Below are 25,316 nucleotides of genomic sequence, written 5' to 3'. Positions count from 1 at the left end.
ACCTCTGCGTGCAAGAAGCGTGGCCTTTGGCGATTAACTGATTTTCCCCTCTTCTGCTCTTTATTAGATCCTGAATGGCTTGGCTCAGACAACCGGTTGGCCATCGGTGGTGACGTGTGTCGGCAACTGGTTTGGAAAGGGGAAGTGAGTTTGATTTCTTCATCCTTCGCAGATTGATGTTTGCTTTCCAGCCTCAATTGCTTCATCTTCGTCCCTAGAAGGAAGTTTTTGATTTGTTCCCACACTGACAGGAAATGCAACCCTGCCACAATTAAGTGGCAGAGTGGTTTGATTGATTGCCTGGTATCATTTGCATGCTGGCCTTGTGACTTCTGCCCTCAAGGAGAGCTGCCCTCTTTGATCTCTGCAGGGACTCTGTGAGATGCTTCAGATGACTTGACCATTGGGAACCAGCTGATAAAGCCTCATTGCTGGGCAGGGATTTGAACACGGATCACTCAAAATCCAAGCTTATCCCTTGTACCATGCGGCTTTCAAAGCGGGTGCAAGGCTGCCCTAGTTTTTCAGCCCCCAAAAGTTGCATTTGGCTTTTCAATGTTATATAAAAGATTTAGGATACAGGATAAAGACGAGCAAGAACCAGAATACAAATTAAATGATTTTTATTTAATTCACTTTTTGCTTTAAAAAAAAAAATTAATGCAAAATGAATATGTACCACCCAGATGTTTGGGACGTCAGTTCTCAACAGCCCCAACTGGCATGGTCAGGGGTAAAAGATTGTGGGAGATGTCAGTCAATAATTGTGGGAAGTTTACCTGCAGGTTAATTAAAGCATTGGTCCACACTGCCAGAGAGGTCTCATGAAACCAATTCCCACCCAGTGCTGAACCTTAATATATCGGTTCTCATTTGCCTCTGAGAACAAAAGATAGGAATTTACAATACGTATTTTGTTTCTTGACAGGCGAGGTTTAATCATGGGCATCTGGAATTCACACACATCCGTTGGAAACATCTTGGGGTCCTTGATTGCTGGCATCTGGGTCTCCAAGGCCTGGGGACTCTCCTTCATTGTACCTGGAATCATTATAGCCTTCATGGGTGTTCTCTGCTTCCTCTTCCTCATTGAATGTAAGTCTTGTCTGAAACATAATCACTCACTTTTTAGAATAGAGTAGAACAGAATAGAATAGAGAATAAGAATAGAATAGAATAGGGAATAAGAATAGAATAGAAGAGAATAGAATAGAATAGGGCAGTGTTTCCCAACCTTGGCAACTTGAAGATATCTGGACTTCAACTCCCAGAATTCCCCAGCCAGCATTCGCTGGCTGGAGAACACTGGGAGTTGAAGTCCAAATATCTTCAAGTTGCCAAGGTTGGGAAACACTGGAATAGGGAATAAGGATAGAATAGAATTAGAATAGAAATAGAATAGGAATAGAGCAGAATGGAATAAGGTATAAGAAATAAGAATAAAATAGAATAGAAATAGACTAAAATAAGGAATAAGGAGTCTTCGGAGAGGGGCGGCATACAAATCTAATAAATAATAATAATTAATAATAATAATAATAATAATAATAATAATAATAATAAAGGAATAGAATAGAATAGAAATGGAATGGAATGGAACAGAACAGAATAGAATAAACAGAGTGGGAGGGGATCTTGGAGGTCATCTAGTCTAATCCCCTGCTTAGGCAGGAAACCCTATAGCATTTCAGATAAACGGTTATCCAATCTCTCCTTAAAAACTTCCAGTTTTGGAGCATTTACAACTTCTGGAAACAAACTGTTCCACTGATTAATTGTTCTAACTGTCAGAAAATTTCTCCTTAGTTCCAGGTTGCTTCCCCTTGTTTAGTTTCCACCCATTGCTTCTTGTCCTACTCTCAGGTGCTTTGGAGAATAGCTTGACTCCCTGTTCTTTGTGGCAACCCCTGAGATATTGGAACACTGCTATCATATCTCCTCTAGTCCTTCTTTTCATCAAGCTGGACATTTTGCACCATAGGAAATACAATTTGCTTTGGTGATTTGGTGATGGACAGTGACAGTGGCCTGACACTATTGCTGGGGTAAAAAAAAGTGGTGCTGTGTTTTTCTTAAAATACCTGTGCCCACTGGGAACATTGCAGTTGCTCGGATTAAGCTTTATCATAATAATGTTTTGTGATATTGTCACAAAGCCTATTCAGAGTAATGTTAATATTCCTTGCTTCCAGCCTCCAAATAAAAGACAACTTTTAATTCTAGCAGTCAGAATTCCCAAGATGGTGTATGGTGACCAACTCCCCCCCCTCCCAAAGTGAAAAAATGTGTGGAATGGGGTTAAAAGTCTTAATTTTCATCTTCAGCAGAGATTGACTCTAAAAATTACTCTTTTTTTCACTGAAAAATCTGCAGTGCTAAATATCTTAATATGACCCAGGAGAGAAAAAATCTCCATCCAGTTCAGTGAATTTCATCTAACTAGAACTTTAAGGCTTTTGCTAAAGAAATGATGGGTAAATAATACTTAATCTAAATATGTGTAAATAACATATTGTGTGAAGACTAAATCAGTTTCTCAAATTGCAAAAAAAATAAAATAAAAATGCTACAGATTTAAAGAAAAGCAATTCTCACATTTTGGATCATGCAAGCCATAATTGTCATAACATCAACATGGGGAAATATCTTGATGATGTGCTAATGAGATCAGCTTAGTTGAATGAGGGCCTCTAATATTTCTTATTTCACGGGCCACGTTTGTTTAAGTGGCTGTCTCCACCTAGTGGCAAGTAACAACATCACTGCATTCTTCCCCAGAAAATTACTTCTATACATGTATTTTACCAGGAAACATAAGTAAGACAGGCAGGAAAAGTCAGTGCCCATCTGAGCATACCCATGCACTTTGAATCCGTTGGTGATTTCCATTTTGCTCTCCAAATTCATGGAGACCTAACTCTAATCATAAATAGATTTGCCTCCCCCTCCCCAGTGAGAATTTCTTGTGTGTTTACCAGGAAAGGTAGATACAGTAAGACCTCACCTATCGCGGGTGTTACGTTCCAGACCCAGCCGCGATAGGTGAAATCCGCGATGGGGAATTTATCGACTGATAGTACTTATTTAAGTATTTATATTGTAATTGTTTGGTAGGTTTTCATTGTTTTAAGTGTTTATAAACCCTTCCCACACAGTATTTATTTTAGTTACAGTATTTAAATACAGTATTTACAATTTTAGATATATTTTTTTTAAAAAACCTGCCGATCGAGTTCCGCGGGCTGTTTAAATCTGCCGATCGACTTCCTCAGAAACCCGCGAACCAGCGAAGATCCGCGAATGAATTTTCTCATTAATATTTCTTGAAAACCCGCGATGAAGTGAAGCCGCAGTAGGTGAAGCGCGATATAGCAAGGGACTACTGTAATGGATTTTCCAAAACTCAGTGCCGTCCTAAGTGTAACGACGCACTCCTAATCCATTGGCAATATCCATTTGGCTGTCCAAATTCATAGAGGCCTCACCCAAATCCTAATTGACTTTGTTGTTGATTATTTATCATATCCATATGTACCATATGTACAGAGGTGGGCTGCTAAGGTGGAACTGTGACATGTGCTCGCCCGCGTGGCTCTGAGTGCTAGAGGAGTCCATCGCAATTCTGCTACTGCATCTGGGCGGGTAGCAAAATTGCGCACAGACACACAGGTAGCAGAATTGTGCTGGACTCTGCTAGCACTCCGAGCCACGGGGGCGAGCACAGGTCACCGTTCCATCTTAGCAGCCCACCTCTGCATATGTACCTTTGCACCTATTGGCAGCCTCTACTTTACCATCTGTTGGAGAAATCATGAATTTGAAATGAAATAGGCTTTTTGTTTCTATGTCTTTCAGATCCAGAAGATGTTGACTGCAGCCCTCCACTTCACCATGTAAGTTTCATCTGGGAATAAATACATTTTGAACTTAAATAGACTCCAGATGATGATTAGAGCACAGGAAGGCCTGGAGGAACGTTGTCCATGGGGTTGCGATGGGTCGGACATAATTTCACAACTAACAATAACAAAATACATTTTGTTTGTCACAAAAGTTAAACACACAAACCCTGGACACTGCAGCCGCCATAAATACATGCCAGTGTCCAAAGTGTCCAATTTTTGATTATATGGCCTTGGGGATGGTGCAATGGTCATAAGTGAGAAAAACAGTCATAAGTCATTTTTTCTGTGCCATTGTAACCTCAAACAGTCACTAAACAGTTGTGAAGACTGCCCATTATATATGTGTTTGTTTTTCTCCAGGAGACCAGTTCTAATGAGAAAGGTCTGGAAGCAGGACACTCCATCAGTGACGGGAGCCTGAATGTTTCTACCAACAGCCGAGAAAACATCATTGACATGGCGGAACATGTCAAAGACTCTGGCGAGGAGCGAGAAGCCATCAGTTTCATTGATGCCCTCAAGATACCTGTGAGTGCACTCTTTACCAGTAAGGGAAGGCTAAAGGAGTGGATGTCCAACTTTGAACTTGTGGATGGCAATCTAGACCACTAGTGGGTTCTGAATTACTTTGCCACCGGTTTGCGTGTGCCACTTCTGTGCATTTTATTTACTTATTTATTTATTCATTCATTCATTCATTCATTCATTCATTCATTTGCTATCTATTTATTTGGATGTATTTAATTGGATTTGTATGCCGCCCCTCTCCAAGGACTCGGGGCGGCTCACAGCAAGTACAGAAACAGAACAATAACATGAATCCAATTAATAATACATTAAACCAACCATTAAATTCAATTAAAAAGAAAAACTATCAAACCAATCATTCAACAATCATACTGAAAACATTCATTGGTCAGGGGGAAGATCTAAAAGCCCCAAGCCTGGCGGCAAAGATGGGTTTTGCATGCACAGAAGCGTCCTGGGCAGGTGGCCGGAGCCTCCTGCTGCCGCCGCCACTACAGGTTCTAAGAACCGGTATGAACCTGGAGCAACCTATCATTGATTTACACCCACCTAGAATCCACAATTACATCAAAGTGAGACCAGTATGTCATGACAACATTATGCAAACGATGTAGTTAAAACAGTTGCATGCTAATGTCATGATCTGGGGATTTCATTTGCTTCCCCAGGTTATGGAGAACATCTAAGGATGACCGTTTGATTTTGGTCTAAACCAGGGGCAGGCAAAGTTGGGTCTTCTATGACATGTGGACTTCAACTCCCAGAATTCCTGCGCTAGCATGATTTTCTCAAGAATTCTGGGAGTTGAAGTCCACAAGTCATAGAAGAGCCAACTTTGCCTACCCCTGGTCTAAACCAAGTGCAAGGGAGTATGCTTAGCCTTTCTCTCCACCTACAGATTCATCCCTCCGTCATTTTTCTCTTCCTTGGAATTATTCCCAACAGGCAACCAATTTAAAAGAATCGTGCCAGCATCTTTGGTACAGCGGATCTAATAGCAACTGCAGTGCTAGTGATGATATTTGAACCAAATAAGATATTCACTCTCAGTGAGCAGCACAGTGGCCTAGGGGTGAAGATATTCGCCTCCCACTTGGAAGGTTGAGAGTTCAATTCTAGGCAGAGATAGATGTTTTTCTATGCAAGAGATCTTCAAGCTGGCTGGGGAATTCTGGGAGTTGAAGTCTGCCAGGCTTAAAGTTGCCAAAAAAACTCACCTGCTCTATGCCTCCACGTGGGCATCAGGAAGAGTATCCAGCCAGTTAATGCTATCTCCATCCAGTTGCCATAACTCGAAGCTGAAATAAGGGATTACAAGGTTGTAAAAAGGAAGAAAAAAGATATTCACTCTTATCAACTTTCTCTTTGAGCTGGAGTGCAGGTCAGAGGTGGGAAACGTGGAGGGCAAAAGGTTGCATCACTTCTCCTCTGTGGTTGTCCTGATGTAAATTAGAGCATCTTGTAGCAAAAATAAATAAATTGCCTGCAAGACCCATTTTTCGTTACTCAACTTAAAATACAAAGCCCTGCTGTTCTGTTTAAGAAAAGTAACAAATCTTATGTTCCCGGGTCACCCTGACCCGGACCGAAAACTCTTCATTTGCAGTGCTTATGTTTGGTCTTTTTGAAAGCTTTTTTCACTTGGAAAGTAGTCTGAACATTTCTGCACACAATGATATGAAAATTGAAATGAAAAAAGTAAATCTTATTGGTTTATTTTGCGGATATAATGCACGCCCCCCCTGTTTTTGTGAAAATTTTTTCAATTTATGGATAGTTTTGCTTGCAAAATGCATTCTATTTTACTAAAGTTGGTATGGGATTGGTAGCTTGAACATTTCTGAACATAATGATATGAAAATTGAACTGGAAAAATTGATGCATATTGGTTTCTTTTGTTGATGAAATGCACGCCCCCCCCAGTTTTTTTTAAATAGTCTTCACTTTATGGATAGTTTTGCTAGCAAAATACATTCTATTTTACTAAAATTGGTGTGGGATTGGTAGCTTGAACATTTCTGAACATAATGATATGAAAATTGAACTGGAAAAGTTGATGCATATTGGTTTATTTTGCACATAAAGTATGCCTCAATTATTTCAATTTATATAAAAATTATGCTGTTAATTTCAAACTTACATACTTTTTTTTAGTAAAATGGATTTGTTTCATAAAATTAGTTCTCTGGCTACAATGTGGTTGATTTTCAAAAGGATATTCCAAATATTTCTAGACAAATATGTATAAACAGTGACAATAATGGCACACAACAAGGCCGAGGGGGGGTGGCCCTTTTGTGGCAAAAATAAACCAATAAGAACCATTTTGTTCAGTTCATTTATATTTTTCTTATATTCAGAAATGTTCAATTTAGTATATCAAACCTTTTGGGGGAAAATTCCTTAGGGATTTGTAGCCTTAAAAAATAGAAATTGACACAAAATTTAAAAAGGATGGGGGGAGGGGCTTTTTGATCAAAATAAAAATATAAGTCTCAATTTTTCCAGTTCAATTTTCATATCATTATGTTCATAAATGTTCAAACTAGTTTTCCAGTTGAAAAGGTTTTCAAAAAGACCAAATTCAAGTGCCTAAAAAAAATCATTTTGGTCCGGGTCTATATGACCCGAACAGACTAAGTGTGACTTTTTTTTTGCCCAGAAAAAAAATTTTTCCCCCACCCCCACAAATATTTTTTTGATGGTCAGCATTGTTAAATTGAGTAAATGAATGCCTAAGATTTTAAAGAATATTTCGGATTTGGAGCATAAAAAAATAAAAAGTGAAAATGGTTGCAAGCAGCTGAGGGGGGAGGGGAGGCCTTATTTCTGATGTTAAAAAACCAGTAAGAATCATTTTGTTCAGTTCCTTTATATTTTTCTTATATTCAGAAATGTTCAAGCTACCAATCCCACACCAACTTCAGTAAAATAGAATGCATTTTGCAAGCAAAACTATCCATAAATTGAAAAAACTTTCACAAAAACGGGGGGGCGTGCATTATATCAGCAAAATAAACCAATAAGAATTACTTTTTTCATTTCAATTTTCATATCATTGTGTGCAGAAATGTTCAGACTACTTTCCAAGTGAAAAAAGCTTTCAAAAAGACCAAACATAAGCACTGCAAATGAAGAGTTTTCGGTCCGGGTCAGGGTGACCCGGGAACAGAAGATTTGTAACTTTTTTTGCCCAGCAAAAACTAAGCCCCCCAGCCCCCCAAAAAAATTCTCATAGAGAGAACCCCTGAAATGATGAATAGTCATGAAATTTCAAGTTTCAGATATGCAGGGAAATTTTTTTACAGGGACTCAAACTTGGCTTCGGGTCAAATAGACCCGAACAGAACAGCAGGGTTAAGAAGGAAATCAGGAAAGTTAGATCATTGATCTTCTGTTCTAGATCAGTTCTTGCTTTTTTCCAAACTCCCAACCGATTTTGAGCATTTGCGGATGACTAATCCCTCTCTCTTTGTCTCTCTCACCATTGCAGGGAGTGATCGAATTTTCCTTCTGCCTCCTGTTTGCCAAACTCGTCAGCTACACCTTCCTTTATTGGTTGCCGCTCTACATCGTGAATGTTGGTGAGTCAGGAGCAAGTTACTTTGGATCCCCAAATGATAATTCTGGTCCAGGAAGTTTTGACCTACTTGAGCAAGTTTGATTTATGGTGTCTCCAGGGACTGTTTTGACACATAGCTGTCCAACACATCAAATTTCAGCAGTTGCATGCCAGCGAAATTTAATGGCACAAATGCAGGACCTTGAAAGCTGTTGTGTCAACTCTAAATCAGGATTAAGAAATTCAGAGGGGGAAAAAAACTTCACTGCAGGGTCTACCTCCTAGCATGGAAAATTCCAGACTCTGCCACAATTATCGTATGCTCTTGCTTATTCTGCACCCAACCTCTCCCAAGAACATTGGCCAACACATTAATAGAACATTGCATGAGAAAACTAATGCTTTGGTGGTATGTGTTTCCTTGGGTGCTAAAGATTTTCAAATCAACTATTTTGGAACACACAGAGCTTTTTTACATCAAAATAAGTTGGAGATTTACTATTGTTGAGGTTGAATGGCCACGACTCTTCAAATTATCAAGCAAAGGTGGGGTTCCTCCCGGTTAGGACCGATTTGCCGCAACTGGTAACGACCTGCTGGTAACGTTACAATGTTGTCATGGAACCGGTTCAGTCGCTGCCAGTCCATGGCAGCCGCCATCTTTTTTTCAAAATATTTTAATTTTTTCTTTCTTTTGAGCATGTGCAGAAGCCGAGTTTCTGGCACTATGCATGTGGTCGCCATCTTATTTTTGGGTTTTGGGGGGGTGGGAATTTTTTTGGAATTTTTGCCAGTGCACATGTGTGCATGCAAAGCGCAGACATGCCCGCAAGGCACAGCCACACGGCGTGGCACAGCCACACGGCATGGCCACGTGGCACGAGAGGAAGCGAACCAGCAGTGAGTTAAATTATAACAAACCCCCCTCCCCGTTATCAACAGTAGTTTTCCCAATACCGTTAATGAAGATGTTGTTTTTTAAAAATTGGACATTTGAGGAATTGGGTTCTTATTAGTGTTGGGCGAACCCAACAAAGTTCGGGTTCAGCGAACTCTCCCGAACTTTGCCGTGAAGTTCAGGTGAGTTCCCCAAACCTGAACCTGAGCAACAGCAATCCCCTGCGGCGTCATTTTCTGTAAAAATAAACAAGAAGGTGGGGAATTCCCCACCTCCTTTTGCTTCCTTTTATTTTTACAGAAAAGGATGCCGCAGCAGCGCTGCAAGCAAAAGTAGGTGGGGAATCCCACGATGGGATTCCGGGGGCGGGGCTTTGATGTCATGGAGACTCCTTCTTCCCCGTTTCGGCCAGCCAGGAAGTAGTCTCTGTGACGTCAAAGCCCTGCCCCCGGAATCCCTTCGTGGGATTTCCCACCTCCTTTTACTAGCAGCACCGCAAGCAAAAGGAGGTGGGAAATCCCACGATGGGATTCCCTACTCTCCTCCCGGGCAGCGGCATTTCGCGATGTTCAAGCGAATGCCGAACCCAAACTTTACCTAAACTTTTTTAAAAGTTCGGGTTCGAGTTCGGCATGCCGAACACTGCAAAGTTCGGCAGGATCACAAACTTTGCAAGTTCAGTTCGCCCAACACTAGTTCTTATGCATGTAATCATAGTTCCCTCTAAGCTGAGCAGTGAGCAATCGCTCACTTAAAAATCATCATCAACTCAGAGTTTTCCAAACCTGCCCAGAAGCCGAGAGGGAAAGAGTGAGAGGGAAGGAGAGAGAGAGGAAGAGAGAGAAACAGATAGAAAAAAGAGAGGAAGGAAAAGAGAAAGAAAAAGAATGGGAGTAAGGAAGAGAGAAAGAAAATCAAAATCTAGTTTGAAAGTAGCTCAACTATTTAAGTGGCATTTTGATATTGATAGAGTTGCCCTATTATGAGCTCACTGTTATAGACACATAGTACAGTATTTTATTTTGAAATTCTCTGAGCTAAAACAGGGTGGGTTTTTTACTTGTTTGTTTGTTTGTTTGTTTGTTTGTTTATTATTTCTGTGCCACCCAGTCCCCAAGGGACTGCCACTCAGACACTATACTTTTCCGCCCCCCCCCAAAAAAAAAATTAGAGGGAACACTGGTTGCATACATAATATTTGTCAGACTTGGCTGCTTACTTCAATACACCTTTTCCCGCTTTGAATCCTACATTCTACACCCTACATACAGCCCAACAAAGCACATTCTATGCCATGGGTCATTGACTGTCATACATTCAAGTTTACTCCTCTTCCTTTCTGTCGTTGCAGCTCGCTTAAGTGCCAAAGAAGCTGGAGATATGTCAACTCTGTTTGATGTTGGGGGCATTATTGGTATGTTGGATTGATTTCCTTGGAGCTTTCATTTCTTTTCTGCATTAGAGTCTAGGAAAAGGGGTGGCATTGGGGCTGTGAACTGACAGTCTAGAGCACAGGTCACCAACTTGTGATCTGTGGACCACTGGTGGTATGTGAGAAAATTTTGGTGGTCCATGAAGAAATCTTAGTCCCTGAGCCAGACATAGCTGAGAGCAATTAATCCAGTACAGGAAGAAAAAAAGGGAAGGGAAGGAAGAGAGGGGGAGGGAGGGGAGGGGAGGGGAGAGACCACAGTTACAGCTTTGGAATATGGGACTGACTTTCCCAACAACTTCAGCAAGCCATCAAATAAGCCTCAATAATTTTGTAATAATTACACTACCTTTAATAATTTTGTTACAAAGGTAATTACACTACCTTTAATAATTTTGTTACAATTAAACAACCTTTAAAGATTTTGTTATGATTAAATAAGCATTTACAATCTTGTTATAATTTAACATTTATAATTTTGTTACGTTAAAAAAGTGCATTTCATATTAATAAAATTGAAGTTCTCTTATCATTATTTTACAAATATATTTATCTTTTTTTTAAAAAATCATATTAATTGTCTGCGGGACTTAAAATAATGAATTAGGGTCCATGGGATTTAAAATTATGAATTTGGCTGTGCTGAGTCACCTCGAGAAGGGAGGCATAGAAATCTAATTAATAAATAATAAAATAAATAAATAAAAGGTCGGGGGGGCCCTGATCTAGAGCAGGCATGGGTAGGAAGCATTTGGGTGCAAATTCCACCCAAAGAATTTGCAATCTTTGGGTGGATTCTTCAATGATTTTCAGACCATGAAGCATTTTTTGGCTCCAAACTCCTTCCCTGCATTTAACTTTAGATTGCTGAAATGAAAGTAAGGCCACCAAATCTTGGCTGGAAAAATGTGGGTGAACACTAGATGTCAGCCAGCAATTAAACTTTTCTTTATGTTTCTGCTGCCACTCCATTTTTTGCAGGCAGCTCTGGCAGCTGAAGGAAGGAAAGCTGGAATGGGTTTTTGTGTAAGGGGCCTGTGCCTTCCCACCTTCTACTGTGAAACCATAACTTTTTGTTCTGCAGGGGGCATCGTGGCTGGCCTCGTCTCAGACTACACTGGTGGCAGAGCCACCACTTGCTGTGCAATGCTTATCCTGGCTGCTCCCATGGTGAGTGAATATTCCCATAACACCTTCAGGTTCAGGGGTTTCTCTATCCTTTTGGGAAGAGTAACTATATAAGGAGATTGTTAGCTTCATGCAGTATTCTGGTTGAATTAAGTGAACGTTTCACTGTCAGCTTTGATACACTACAATATGGTTCGTAAATAGTTCCATCTCATCACATGTTTTACCAAATAAGTCATAGTTGGCTGGTGTTGTGGTTAGCTCTGGCCCAGCTCCTGCCCCAAGGAATGTGGAGGTGGAGGTGGGGGAAACATCCACATGCCAGTTTTGCTCCCGATGGAATCTGCCGACGAAGCCTCCTCTGACCAAGGAAGCGTGAGTGACAGGGAAGAGAGGAGTTTGTCAGACAGCCCAGGAGGAGATCAATCATCTGTATCATCCCTGGATTCTGAACAAGAATTAATGACACATCCACGCATGTGTAGAGTGATGCATAGGAGACAACAACTGAAGGATGAGGCCACCTGTGGTTGGGCAGGGCTGCTGTAATTATTGCTACAGATAAAAGTGCAGCCTGGTGTTTTAGACTCATGGCAGTTTATCTGATTCATTGTTTCATTAAGATCGTGGTTTTTGTGCTGTTCAGGATTGTGTGTGTGGACTCTCTGGACTTTAGAATTGGACTCAATTTCCCAGTTATTGGGTGAGCAATTGGACTGCATTTAACCTGTGCCTTGTGTGTACCAGAAAATCCCTTTGACATTTAAAAAGGGAGCTGTTTCTGTTTTTCTATTTATAAAAACTTTTGGGTTTTCCTTTTATTGTGTGGTGTTTGTCTTCCTGGCCTAATTACCCTGTAATTACGGGCAGTCAAAACACGCCGGCAGAACAGCTGGGATTGTACAACAAGCTAAGCACAGTTTAAGGCCCTGTCCAACTTTAGCAGAGGGTTGGACCCGATGACCTTGAAGGTCCCTTCCAACTCTATGATTCTATGATAATCGAAAGTTCGAAGAGTCCCAGATAGTTTGTGAAGATGATATTATCAACAATAACTGGCATTATAAAAAGAGTCTATTATCCATTTGAGACGGATGCTGTGTTCCAGGTTCCTGGTGTGTTTTTCTTTATGGATAAATTCTTACTTGTTGCTTTGCTTTTGGTTCCAGCTCTTCTTGTACAACTATGTTGGCCAAAATGGACTAGGTACATCCATAGGTAAGAATGCATCACTTTATGGATATTTATATTTTTTTGCTACAAATGCATATTAACTTCTTGAAAGAAAATCAGGACTGGTTCTCACGTTACATTGACCTGGAGAGCAATATTTATTGTTTGGATCCAGATAGCCGTTTTGTTCATAAGCCTAAGATTACCTGTTCTTAGCTGGAAAAATAACCTGGTTAGGTTGTAGAGCTGACATTCCTCTTTCCCCCACTTTAGCGATGCTCATTATCTGTGGTGGCCTTGTCAACGGACCCTATGCTCTCATTACAACCGCTGTGTCAGCTGATTTGGTAAGGACGAACATGTTCTTTATTTACTCCTACCCTGTTTCCCCGATAGTAAGACACCCCCGATTGTAAGACGTATCGGGGGTTTCAGGGGGGTCGGCTAATATAAGCCGTACCCCGAAAGTAAGACATATGTCTTACTTTCGGGGAAACACGGGGGTATTGCCGGGGGGGAGCCTGATGACGTCGCTTCCAAGCTCCCCACGCGCCCCTCGCCTTCGCCTCGCCGTGGCGCCACCGCCTCTTCCCCGGCTTGGCAAAGCGAAGGATGGCGCTGGTCCAAAGCGAGCCGAGCGGGCGGCGGCTTGCAGCGAAGGCGCTCGTCCCAGCAACCGAGTCCTGCCGAGGCTCGGCTGCAAGCGACCAGCGAGGCCAACCAGCTCCGAGGCGAGCGGCCGGAGCTGCGCCCTCCTTCCCCCGCCTCCTTTCCGGCGGGCAGGTGGGGCTGCCCAACTGCGCAGAGCGGCTCCTCCCCTCCAGACACACGCTTCCCCGACACGCGTCTGTGGCTCCACGCGTGCACGCCGCTTGGAGCCCTGAGGTTGAACTTGGAAAAGGGCTCACAAGGCTCCTGTCCCGCGGCTGCCCTTCTGGACTCTGGGCAGATGCCTTTGGGAACGCGACCCTTTCAATTTTTTTCCAATGTAAGACATACCCCGAAAGTAAGATGTAGTGGGGCTTTTGGGGGTAAAAAGAAAGTAAGACACTGTCTTACTTTCGGGGAAACACGGTACTACTATTTGGCTTGCCATCTGAGTCAACACTGGCAAAATGCAACTTTTAATTCACTCGGGTGCAGTTTTGCAGCCCTGCAGTGCGTGCGTTTGTGGGGTTTTATTTCAGTTTCCCCAGGAAGGAGGTGCTAATTTGCACAACTGTAATTTAACAGATTAAAACGGCGGCCAAACTTCACATATGTGTAATGTGTAGTCCATCCCTCATTAGGCATCAAATGTCAAATATCCTGACACCTGATATACATAGCTATGGATAAAATACCTGGTATTTTATCTTCTTTAATATTTCTGGCCTTGAACAGACTCGTTGGAATAAGATTTTTACGTGCATAACACAGTGGTTCATTTATTTGGGCACAGCTAAAACATTTCTTTCCATCCAGTGTAAACACGACACCTTGGATCAGTGAATCTCAGGAGAATGGAAATTCTTGGCTTAAAGCAACTCAGAGAAGTTAAAACTTGGAAGAGAGCTGATTCAAAGCAATTCTATTTATCCAGCAGATATTCTGGAAAGGTTTTCTGATTCTCCCATGGGTCAACCCTTCTCCATAGTAACTGTGCATGTTAAAAAAATATCTTTACTCCTCTTTCTGGCTGAAACTAATAAATATCTAGCTGATTTTTATTGCAGCAAGAATTGCAATTGTCACTAGAAGACAAAACACAGAAAATCAAAGATATTACACTATGTAATAAACTAATTATAATCCTTAGCAATCTTTTAGCCCCCCGAATCCTTCATATAGGATTTAGAAGGCATTCCTTTGCCAGCCCTGAAGTAAACTAAAGCTGTTTTATATCCATGAGCAAATCAGGAGGATAAAATATAAGACATTTTTGAGTTCTGTGAAATTGCATATGTACCACACTCCTCATAATCTGTTCAAGCACTATTTTTCCTTTGCTTATTTGTTTATTCATATATATTTTTGTCCCCTCCAGGGTACTCATGAAAGTCTCCAGGGAAATGCGAAAGCTCTCTCCACAGTCACAGCCATCATTGATGGAACAGGATCTGTAGGTCAGTAGCCAATTGCATTTTAAAAACTGGTTGAGCTTAATAAAGATCTTCTGCAAGGATCATAACAATGAGAAATGGATATTTACTCTTTCCAAGAGTCTTTGCTTCGGACAGGTAGTACTTCTTAAATAATTAGGTAGTCCTCGAATTACAACTCAAATGGACAGAACATCAAAACTGGATCATAAATAGCTTTAGGACTGTCCATCATAGCAGTCATTAAGCAATTGGTTGCAAGTCAAGAACTATCAATACCTTGCTAATATAATGAGATCCATTTTGCATCTAAATCAGAGGTGGGTTTCAGCAGGTTCTGACTAGTTCTGGAGAACCTGTAGCGGAAATTTTGAGTAGTTCGGAGAACCAGTAAATACCACCTCTGACTGGCCATACGCCCATCTATTCTCTGCCTCCTGAGACCCAGCTGGTCGGAAGGAAATGGGGAGTTTGCAGTAACCTTCCCCTGCCATGCCCAGCAAGCCACACCCACATCCACCACGCCCACAGAACCGGTAGTAAAAAAATTTGAAACCAACCAATGGTTTAAATCCACTCTTATGAATGGCTGGCACAAAGTCCACATTGTCTGGTCCCAGAAACATTCAAAGAACTGCATATGCAGGGTTGTATGTTGACACACAGACTTACACTCTTTCCTGCCACCACATCTTGAACACATTATCTTGTCTAGTTGAAGCTTCCAAGTAATTCTCTGCAAGTGGTTCTCATGTTTGGATACCCCCAAGAAGATTCCCAAAAGCATTTTATTGTCCATTGAATTTATATTTTTGAATTTATATTTTACTGACAAAGAAATAAACGCAGTTGGTAAAATATAAATAAATATAAATTGTTGGTAAAATATAAATTCAGCACCAAAATAGTTTGCCGCAAAAGCGACTGCTTGCGAAGGCCCAGATGTTGGGGCTGAATGGCAAAAGTGGAAGCCGTGTGCTCTGCCCCGTATTTGGGTAGGACAGGTTGCCCTGAAAGACCGGCCTCACCAAAAAAAAAAAATTACTGTCCATTGTTTCCTTCACAGCTCTACCCACCAGACACTTTATGTCATGGTCTGTAACCACATGCTACCCTGTTTCCCCGAAAATAAGATGTACCCTGAAAGTAAGGCATGTCAGAGGTTTTGCAACAATTTGCTAATATAAGGCACCCCCTGAAAATAAGGTGTAGTCAAGTTTACATACGGTACGGTGGGAAAAAAACCGGTACTGTTCAAAGCTGTCCATAGCAGTACCCTAATAATGTGGCATCCCCTGCTGGCCCCTTCCATCGCTTTGTACCATCCAGTACAGCAGACACAGTCTGCTGCTGTCTCACTGCCATTACAGTCTCCACTACAGTGCGTAGACTGTAGTTCCTCTGGTGGCCGGAAGCTGCAATAGCGGGAGTATACTGTTGTACCATATAAGTGCCGTCGTTTGTGTGTGTGGGTGCCATACTGACAGGTACCGTACCATAATCAGTGTACCATACGGTACACTTTCTTGGGGGTGTCAGCTTTTCCGCCTGTGAATTTGTCTTATTTGAGAAATATAAGGCACCCCCCCGAAAATAAGACGTAGCACAACTTTTGGAGCAAAAATTAATATAAGACAGTGTCTTATTTTCAGGGAAACACGGTAGGTACTTCAGTTCCCCTTCTATCCCTCCTTGGGGGCAGTTACTAAGTAAGGACTCCTAACTCTACTATCCTGGAAGTTGTGGACCATCTACATCAGGGGTCTCCAACCTTGGCAACTTTAAGACTTGTGGACTTCAACTCCCAGAATTTATCAGCCAGCTGAGGGATTCTGGGAGCTGAAGTCTACAAGTCTTAAAGTTACCAAGGTTGGAGACTCCCTGATCTATGTGACATAAGCTGGACTTTCGTTGGGCTCCTCAGTTGCTGATCTTTTTTGTGATTTCCGTTTTCAGGTGCTGCTCTTGGGCCTTTGCTAGCAGGTTTGATCTCCAGCTCTGGCTGGGACAATGTCTTCTACATGTTGATTTCAGCTGATATTTTGGCGTGTCTGGTAAGTACCTTTTCAGGAATTTTCTGCTCCCACTTAGCAGTCAATTAAATTTGTTTAATTAAATTTGAATGGCAGGTGAATTCTTCTTCCAATTGCACTTTAAAAAAAAAATCCAAATTGCCAACCTGCATCACGAAATTTGGAAAGAAGCAATTAATAGAAGACAGTGTATTGGTTTGAGGAGCATGAATGCCTTATGTTTATATTATAATAAACCAGATAAGTGTAATCCATTGTAAACTTTTGCTCAGACCTACAAAATTTATGGGAAAAGTAGTTTTGAGTATGTCTTTTGCTTTCAGCTCCTTTCACGAGTGGTATTCAAAGAAATTCGAGACTGGTGTGGCTGCTATACAAGAAAAAGAGGGTAAGTGTTTGACAAAGACATATTCCAGATGTTGATAATATGTGTTCCAATCCTTTGGAAAAGTTCCAGTACAAAATTCCCTAAGTTTTCGACATTATGAATCTCATTTTGCTTTCCAAATTCATGGACACCTTACCCTAACCCTCTAGCCATGAGATAAACAACAATATCCAAATCTGTAATGTCCCCCTAACCCAGTGCTTCTCAATTATTTTCTGTTACAACCGCCCCCCTCCTAGGAAGAAACAAACATTTCTCATCCCCCCAACTCTCCACCGGGATGGTTGTTTGCAATTTTGGCATGCTTTCACTGAGAAGAAACTCAAGCGGCTTATCAGTGAGATTAGGGTGTAATACGTTTAAGTGACACCTTAATTTATGTCACTTCATGCTGTCTGCTGCCAACATTTTTAGATGCAGTCAACATACCGGTCTTTCCTCGTCTCCCACCATCATCTCAGTGAAGCCAAGTGCTACATAGATTTCGTCATATTTCCTCATCAACTTTCGGGAGACTTACGTTGTCTCATTATCTCCATCTCTCTCCTCCTTTCTTTTCATCCCTGTTAAATATTTTTCTATGGTGTCTCCTAAGGGTTTGTTATCTGCACTTCATATCGCCTGCTCTGTGCTATTTTTTGTTGCAAAAAACCCCTACTCCCTGGTGCAAAAAAAAAGGACACAACCCCATGGCATTGCTCCGCGCCCCCATCCCCCAGGGTGGCCCGCCCCACTATTTGAGAAGCACTGCTTTAAACTATATCATATGTTATTATAGCTTTTGTTTGACATTAACTCATTGATAATGTTGTATACAAAATGACTTGTGTGAATATATTCACTATTTCTCTCTTCCTACTTAATAGAGAGAGAGAAAAATGTGCAAATCTCAAATACATGATTCCTTGCCACATTAATTTTCCTTCTGTTTTGTGGCATCTCTGAACCCAATGCAGTTGTGGAAGTTCTGTGAGCAAATTATGCTTTCTGGTAGCCTGTTTATATTTTAAATGTTACAAATGGCGAGATAAAATGGCAAAAAGTTTTGAGACATTCTGGCCTAGGCAGTGCTGAACTAAATGAGGAAAGAAGTTGGCCCATTGTAAAGCAGCATCCAGTGAAACACATGGCTAACTCTGAAATAACATGGACATTTGATAGTACACACACACACACACAATGTAGTGATGTCAGATGTGCTACTATATTTTAAACACAAGCCTGAACATGTTGAATTCAGAATAGAACTCATTTGAGTAGGTCACCAATTTCAGGTTGTTAGTTTTGCTAAACCTATCACTCCAAACTTGTTGCTCAACAGCTTCATTTTCTTTCCATTCTAAATAGTTTGGGGATGAATGTTAAAAATCCAGTGGTTGGGAGGCAAGAATGTGGGAAAGTGTACATGAAACCATGCCTATTCAGAGAGTGCAGTCTCCTTTTTTACTAGAGCCCCTTAATTAGTTCACCCAGAAATAAATTAACAAATTCAATGAATTTCAACTTGAGAAAACTTCATACAAGACATCTTGGGAAATTATTAGCATTACTGCAGACTTGAATTTGTCTGAACAATCATCAGTGTTCCATGATTATGCTTTGTGTGCTAACAAATCACCTTATGAAAGAATGTTTATTGTTTATTGTCTAGGCGCACAATTGAGATGAATAAACTGAGTAATTTAAAGCACTGGTTCTCAACTTGGATCCTCCCAAGAAAGGCATGGGATGTCTTTATGGAAGACAGTATCCTATTTGGATTAGATATTTAGCCATGGACAATTTAATTATCAAACTTCCCAATCATGTACTATATATATATTCCATTCTTGCTTGGCCTTTGCTTTTCATACTATTTTCCATCAAAGGAACACTAAGGAACTTCAAAAGCCTTCGACATCTTACTAGGTGTACCTGAGGCTCTAGTCCAGTGATGGTGAATTTTTTCCTCGGGTGCTGAAAGAGCATGCATGCCCGCTATCACGCATGCACGAGTGCCCACACCCATGCCAGGGAGGTTGAAAACAGCTTCCCCACCCCGGAGGCCCTCTGGAGGTCAGAAATGGCCTGTTTCCCAACCTCTGGTGGGCCCAGTAGACTCGTGTTACGCCCTCCTCACGCTTCAAAGGCTTTCCTGCAGCCAGGGGAGGGTAAAAATGCCCTCCCCATCTGCTTGGAGGCTCTCTGGAAGCCAAAAACATCCTCCCAGAGCCTCTGTGCGAGCCAAAAATCAGCTGGCCGGCACACACATGCACGTTGGAGCTGAGCTAGGGCAACGGCTCAGGTGCTAGCAGATATGGCTACGCATGCCATTTCTAGCACCCGTGCCATAGGTTGGCCATCACTTATTTATTTATTTGTTTGTTTGTTTATTTATTTATTTATTTATTTATTCATTCCAATACACAATGAGGGTTTTAGTGGGTAGATATCTATATACACATAGTAAAATACATGATGAAGGTTATAGAGGAGATACTCATAGTAAAATATATCTAAGAAATAATAGAAAAGAAGATATAGGAATAGAACATATCAATGAAAGAATAGAAGAAGAGATATAGGAATAGAAGAAAGGTATAGGAGATATAGGAGAGCAATAGGACAGGGGACGGAAGGCACTCTAGTGCACTTGTACTCGCCCCTGCTCTAGTCTATATCCTAATCTCCTAATTGTGTTAAGATGGTTCAAGCCAGACTACCAAGTGTTTTCCATTCTAGTCCTGTTTCCTATTTTTCCTAAATAATTTGTGGTTACCAAGTGTATTTGGAGGTTCGGAGGTGGATTGCAAGTAAAGGGGTGGGGAAAAGGGAATTAGCATTTTTCCAAAATCAGGATCATGCCTTCTTGCTCATCAGTAACCTTGCTTTGGCTCACCTTCCTTCCTTCCTTCCTTCCTTCCTTCCTTCCTTCCTTCCTTCCTTACTTACTTACTTACTTACTTACTTACTTACTTACTTACTTACTTACTTACTTACTTATATTTTTATACTGTCTGATTCAAAAAAACACCTAGCAGTTCCCATCACACTTTTGTCAGCACTCACTCCCTAAGTCTGTTATTAGAAACAGGGATGGCATATTATCCTTGTCTTTTTTTAACTGACTTTTGTCCTCAGACTAGGAACATCTGATTTAAAGCTACTCTTTAAATCATGGCATCATTTACTAAGCAGGGCCCATTTAATAAATTATGCCCTGATTTAAAAGGTAGCTTTAAGTTTCAAGGTTTTAAGGTATTAAATTAATCCACAAGCAAGGCACCACCAAAAGAAAGACCCTGTCTTTGAGGGTCTCTTGCCAAAGCAAGCCAACAGGTGCAGCACAAGATTTCTGGCAAACAGGCAAATTCCTATAAGACGTTGCTTCACTGAATGCACCCGGGAGAGACAGGGATCAATGGGTGTTGCATGACCATTGAGAATCACTACTTTACAAGCAAAGAATCCTGCTGAATATCTTCTGCATACGTTTTTCCATCTTGCTCCAAGATACCTGGGTCCATTTTGTGTTAATTATATTTGCAGGTCAATCACCATTTTTTGAACAGCCATTCTCTGGGGCCATAAATCCCGGTAAGTCTGTTTCACGCCCCTGGTGTACCTGGTGTGGAGGTCTCTTGGCTTTTGGTGTCTTTGGTTCCAATCATTAAAGATGTTCTTGATCTTTTATACCTTCTTGGAATCTTTTTTCTTGAGTATGTGGTGGTGGAGAAAAATCAAAACTTTTGAGAAAGAGCCTTGTACAATGATTAGAGTTCTTGGGCTTCCCGCACTCTTTTCTTGATAGAGGAAGAACTGAACGTGAAGCTTGTTGTATTTTCTTTTCCTGCCTTTTGAACCTTAAGCCTAAAACGCAGAGGTGACTCTTGAATAGGACGTGTGAGTGGCACCGTTTGGCCTTGGTTGGGATCCTGAGAGGTTCTCCCAAGGTCTTTCCCACAATCTGGGCGAATGATGACATTTCTAATTGCATCCTCTTGTGTGTTGCAGCGTTAAAGAATTCTGATGTGGTCTGCCTGGCCATAGGAGTCCACCGAGGCAAGAAGAAACAGCATTGCCAAGAGGGTCAGTTTGCTGCCCCCCACCCACACAGCTCATGTGGGACGAATTAATGACTCTCCTATGTGCTCCAGAGACTAAACTCTCCTGCAAAAAATCTAGCCAGGTCAATCACTGGCTTCACTTTCGGTTTTTAAAATGATTGACGTTGGCAAGCAAGGAGGGGAAATGCAAGAGAAAAAGAATGGGCCTATTTGGGATCCAAGTGGAGTCCCTAGACCTTTGTTTTTCTATCGGTTGCCAGATGCATTCCATTTTGTTTTTGTTATTAAAAACAGACAACCAGTCCCGGGTTCATTTCCCCCCCCCTGGAGGAAGAAAAAGCTTCAGTCCTCTTGCTGCTGCTTCCACAGTCCTACCCCCCCCCACACACACACTTTTGGAGATGTTTTAATTTTATGCAAAACCACTGCCAAGTGTTTAATTTGAATTACAAGAACAACCGAGGGAAAAGAGGTTTCTTCTTAAGCCAAACACTTTTTTTTTTTACTAAAGGTTGTGTGTTAATGACAGCTATTTCTACTACAAGGACATGAAGCGCAATGTAAAATAATACCACGAGCAGAGGCCGTCACAGGTCGGCCTTACAATAGCGCTAATAAATGATCCTTAAACTCAGAAAGAGAAACTTGTGCTGCACAGGCGAATAACATTTGGGAAGGCTGGTGAGTTTCAGAAAGGCATTTGTTTTTATTGAACCTGCAAATTTAAGGGACATCTTGGAAGAAGGAAGCAACACACCACTTCCACAACTCCAAATCATCCCATTGTCTATTCCTATTTTATGTCTCCTACAATCCTTGAAGTATCTTCAACTGGAAATGCAATGATTTCTTCTTACTAAAAGGAGGCTTCTTTGGAAGAATTGTTCAATATTCTAACCTCCCCTGCTTGCAGTTGCACAGTTGCAATCGGTCAAGTGTGATCAAGACTTCTTGGGACCAACTGGATCTAATTTGGACAGACAGGAATGAAAACAACCCATCTTCATTGAGCCAGACTTGAGACTTTGTGTGTCTAATCTCTTTTCGTATCTCACACCGACATAAGAGAGCAGCTGCTCTTGATGCAGGCATCATGGGCAACTCGTACTTTCCTGCAAGCTCTTTTTATCCAAATTGTCTCAGGGCAAATAATGATAGTGGATGGCAAAGTATTCACATTGAATGTTTGGAAGAATAGTCAGATCAGCAGAATGGGGGTTTCATTCTGATCTGGGACACGCCACATTCCTCTGGGGATGTGTTTGAATTTGTTGAAAATGACCCCCCAGCATAAAACACCCGTCTTCAGATCATCCATTGCACAGAGATTTCTTAAGAGTTTGTTCTGAAGGAACGCAAGTCTTCAGACTTGGCAACTTTAAGACTTATGGACTTTAACTCCACGAATTCAGGAGCTGAAGTCCACAAGTTTGTCAAATTTGGGGACCTCTGTTTAAGGCTCTGTGGAGCCCCCATTCTGCTTTTGTTAAACTTTGTCATCTAATGCTATGGAAAAGAATTTTTCTTCCCTGGAGAAGAAAATGCTAGTGAAATTCTCCTAGGGAATTAATACAGGGTACTTTCATTTAACTCAGTTATCAATTGGCCAGGGATGCATTTGGTCTTTCCTTAAGTATAGTCATTGTATTTTCAGTGGACTGCAGTGGATTTCAAGTGGTTCAGGGAATAACTTAAAGAAAGAGATACAATAGAAATTGCACTCCAGTTTCTATTGCTTCTCTTTCTTTAAGTGGCCCCCTCCATCTCTCAGATTTATCTCAAATCACAACAGAAGGCCTCATGAAGAGAATTTCATCCTCCTTTCCAAATTAGGATTCCCCCCCCCCCCAGATTAGTGAAGTCAACCAAGGAAGCTGCAGAGGGATCAAAGGAGCAATGTGTCTGAAGTTCAGAAGGGAGTATGTTCAACAGTGCCAAGTCAAATTGTAAAGTATTTCAGCCAAATAAGAAATATCATGAACTCCAGTAGCAAAAGTTAGTCATAACAACTCTGATAGGTTTTAGATCAAAGGTACCCAACCTTAGGAACTTTAAGACCTGTGAACTTCAACTCCCAGAATTCCCCAACCAGCTAAGGGAAGAATTTTGAAAATTGAAGTCTACAAGTTGCCAAGGTCGGACATCCCTGGTTTACAGTAGATTAATACGAAGCTCTGGATAGTTTATGTAATGTTTACCATCTTGTATGTAGAAGAACTTGCTAGTGATGAAATCTTGTGATGTACTAGTTCCATTCGTGTAACAAGTAAAGACTCACCATGAATTTTATTTATCTTGTAGCCTACTTTGTTTGGGTTTGCGGAGGTATGAGGCTAATGGCCAAGTCTAGACCAGACTTATTCCTTAACTTGTCTGTGTATTTCAATTTTTAATTTCAGTGGACTGATTCATAGATTATACCAAGCCTATCATTGGTTTAGTTTGGGTATAGCATTTTAAGTGAATTCTGTCATTGCTTCAGAAGCCATGGTTAAACAAACAGTGGCTTATTGGACTATAGCTATCACAGCAGTTGATTTCTACAGTGAACAGTTCCAGCCACCACTGATAAAATGATAATAGTGAATTGTAAACAGTCCCTGGATTTGCCTCTGAGCTATCTAACCACCCTTCTCTCTTTTTCTTTTGAATGTCTGTTTACTCCTTGAATACCATTGGATATCCCCTGTGGCTACCTTTGTTATGCATTATACATTTTATAAGAGAACATTTCTCCTTAAAGGGGAGTTGGAATAATCTAGCTAAAGTGAAGTCCAAATATCTTCAAGTTGCCAAGGTTGGGAAACACTGATCTAGTCTAAGCAGAAGTCTACACCGTTTTTGACAGATGGCAGTCCAATCTCTTCTTGAAAACTTTCGGTGATGAAGCTCCCACAACTTCTGAAAGCAACTTTTGCTCCATCAGTTTATTTGTTCTCACTGTCAGAACATTTTTCCTATTTCTAATATTGTTCCCATTAATCTACAGAGAAGAGTGCATTTAGGGCCACCTAAACCAAGTAGCCCCAATTTCTAGAATGACTGAAAAAGTGGGTCCAGGAAGAAATTAGTATTTGATGTTTGCTTTTGATAAAGTTCAGAACAACAACTGTTAGTAATTAGAATGGAACCCATGAATAATAACCAAATGAGAACTATGTCCTCATATACAATTTTTAACATGGACTGAAAATATACCAAACTTTTCAAGGCGTCCTTTACCTAAAAGAACCAAAATGTTGATGAGATGTTTTGTTAGAACTAAGGTTGCAATCAAACCCAACAGCTCTCCACTGGTGTTATTCAACATGATAAGTGCAAAATATAGTGTTTATGCACAGTTCAAACCCATGGCACAATTGAATCCACCTTCTTGGAAAGAGTAACACTTGTTCTTGATGTAGTTTTATTAAGCCTGATTCCACCAGTAAAGACCAGGAGGAGATGGCAGAAGAGGCTCACAAAGGCTTATACTGTACTGTTAAGATGTCATTTATTTGAAGCAAACCTCCTAGATAAAAAATGGGCCTTTGAAGTTCTCTGGTATTTGAGAAAAAACTGGGGCAGAAAAACATCCATTGAATTGTGTTATATTTCCACCAGCTTCCAGTTCAAAAAAAGAGTGTGCCAGAAAGGACTTTTCGGAGCTGAAGGATCCTTCCAAATTTTGACCCAGGAGAAAATTATTTTTAAAAAATAATGGCAAGAGGATGGGAGAGTGACAAGCACCATCCTCACTTTTGTCCTTCCACCTTCAAAATAAATAACTGATAAGTAAAGATATCAGTTAAGATCCTTCAATATCTCACGGCAATACTGAACACTCTGGATCAAATCAAATCATTCCTGTTCAAACTCCAGATTACAGTGCATAGCAAGGGGAAAAAATTGAGAAAATGAATATTGGATTGGTAGTTCTGACTAAACTCACTAGGGGGCACTGCTCTAACGAGAACAGTCTTAAAGACTTTAGGCTGCTGTTGCAAGGTTGCCAAGTTAAATGCATTTCCTAGTAACAACAGGAAAAAACAAACAGACAATTCGTTATACATTGGGTGAAGTGTCCTTTTGTCTTTTTCAAATTTACTGTGAATTGATTTCATTGTGCGACCCCAGATCCTAGCCTTACAAAAGAGCGCATA

At 41.0% G+C, this 25,316-nt stretch overlaps 1 protein-coding gene across 2 annotated transcripts in view; it reads left to right on the top strand.

Moving 5' to 3' along the window:
• Positions 1 to 23,463, top strand: part of SLC37A2 (solute carrier family 37 member 2) — a 50,766-nt gene extending 27,303 nt beyond the window's left edge. The window contains exons 6-19 of one of the 2 annotated variants that reach the window (XM_070765029.1): positions 68 to 144; positions 929 to 1,095; positions 3,856 to 3,893; positions 4,266 to 4,433; positions 7,927 to 8,017; positions 10,245 to 10,307; positions 11,410 to 11,495; positions 12,623 to 12,671; positions 12,900 to 12,973; positions 14,653 to 14,731; positions 16,664 to 16,761; positions 17,064 to 17,128; positions 20,657 to 20,704; positions 21,122 to 23,463. In XM_070765029.1, the coding sequence (XP_070621130.1) occupies positions 68 to 144; positions 929 to 1,095; positions 3,856 to 3,893; positions 4,266 to 4,433; positions 7,927 to 8,017; positions 10,245 to 10,307; positions 11,410 to 11,495; positions 12,623 to 12,671; positions 12,900 to 12,973; positions 14,653 to 14,731; positions 16,664 to 16,761; positions 17,064 to 17,128; positions 20,657 to 20,675 (1,074 nt within the window). In that variant the 3' untranslated portion in view covers positions 20,676 to 20,704; positions 21,122 to 23,463. The remainder of the gene's footprint in view (positions 1 to 67; positions 145 to 928; positions 1,096 to 3,855; positions 3,894 to 4,265; positions 4,434 to 7,926; positions 8,018 to 10,244; positions 10,308 to 11,409; positions 11,496 to 12,622; positions 12,672 to 12,899; positions 12,974 to 14,652; positions 14,732 to 16,663; positions 16,762 to 17,063; positions 17,129 to 20,656; positions 20,705 to 21,121) is intronic. The other variant, XM_070765030.1, reaches the window with a different exon arrangement.
• The last annotated feature ends 1,853 nt before the right edge of the window (positions 23,464 to 25,316 follow it).

This window comes from Erythrolamprus reginae, chromosome 12 (genome assembly GCF_031021105.1).
Source record: "Erythrolamprus reginae isolate rEryReg1 chromosome 12, rEryReg1.hap1, whole genome shotgun sequence".
NCBI classification, from domain to species: Eukaryota; Metazoa; Chordata; class Lepidosauria; order Squamata; family Dipsadidae; genus Erythrolamprus; species Erythrolamprus reginae.
Note: the sequence above shows the minus strand (reverse complement) of the source record. Positions and strands in the feature narration are given on the sequence as shown.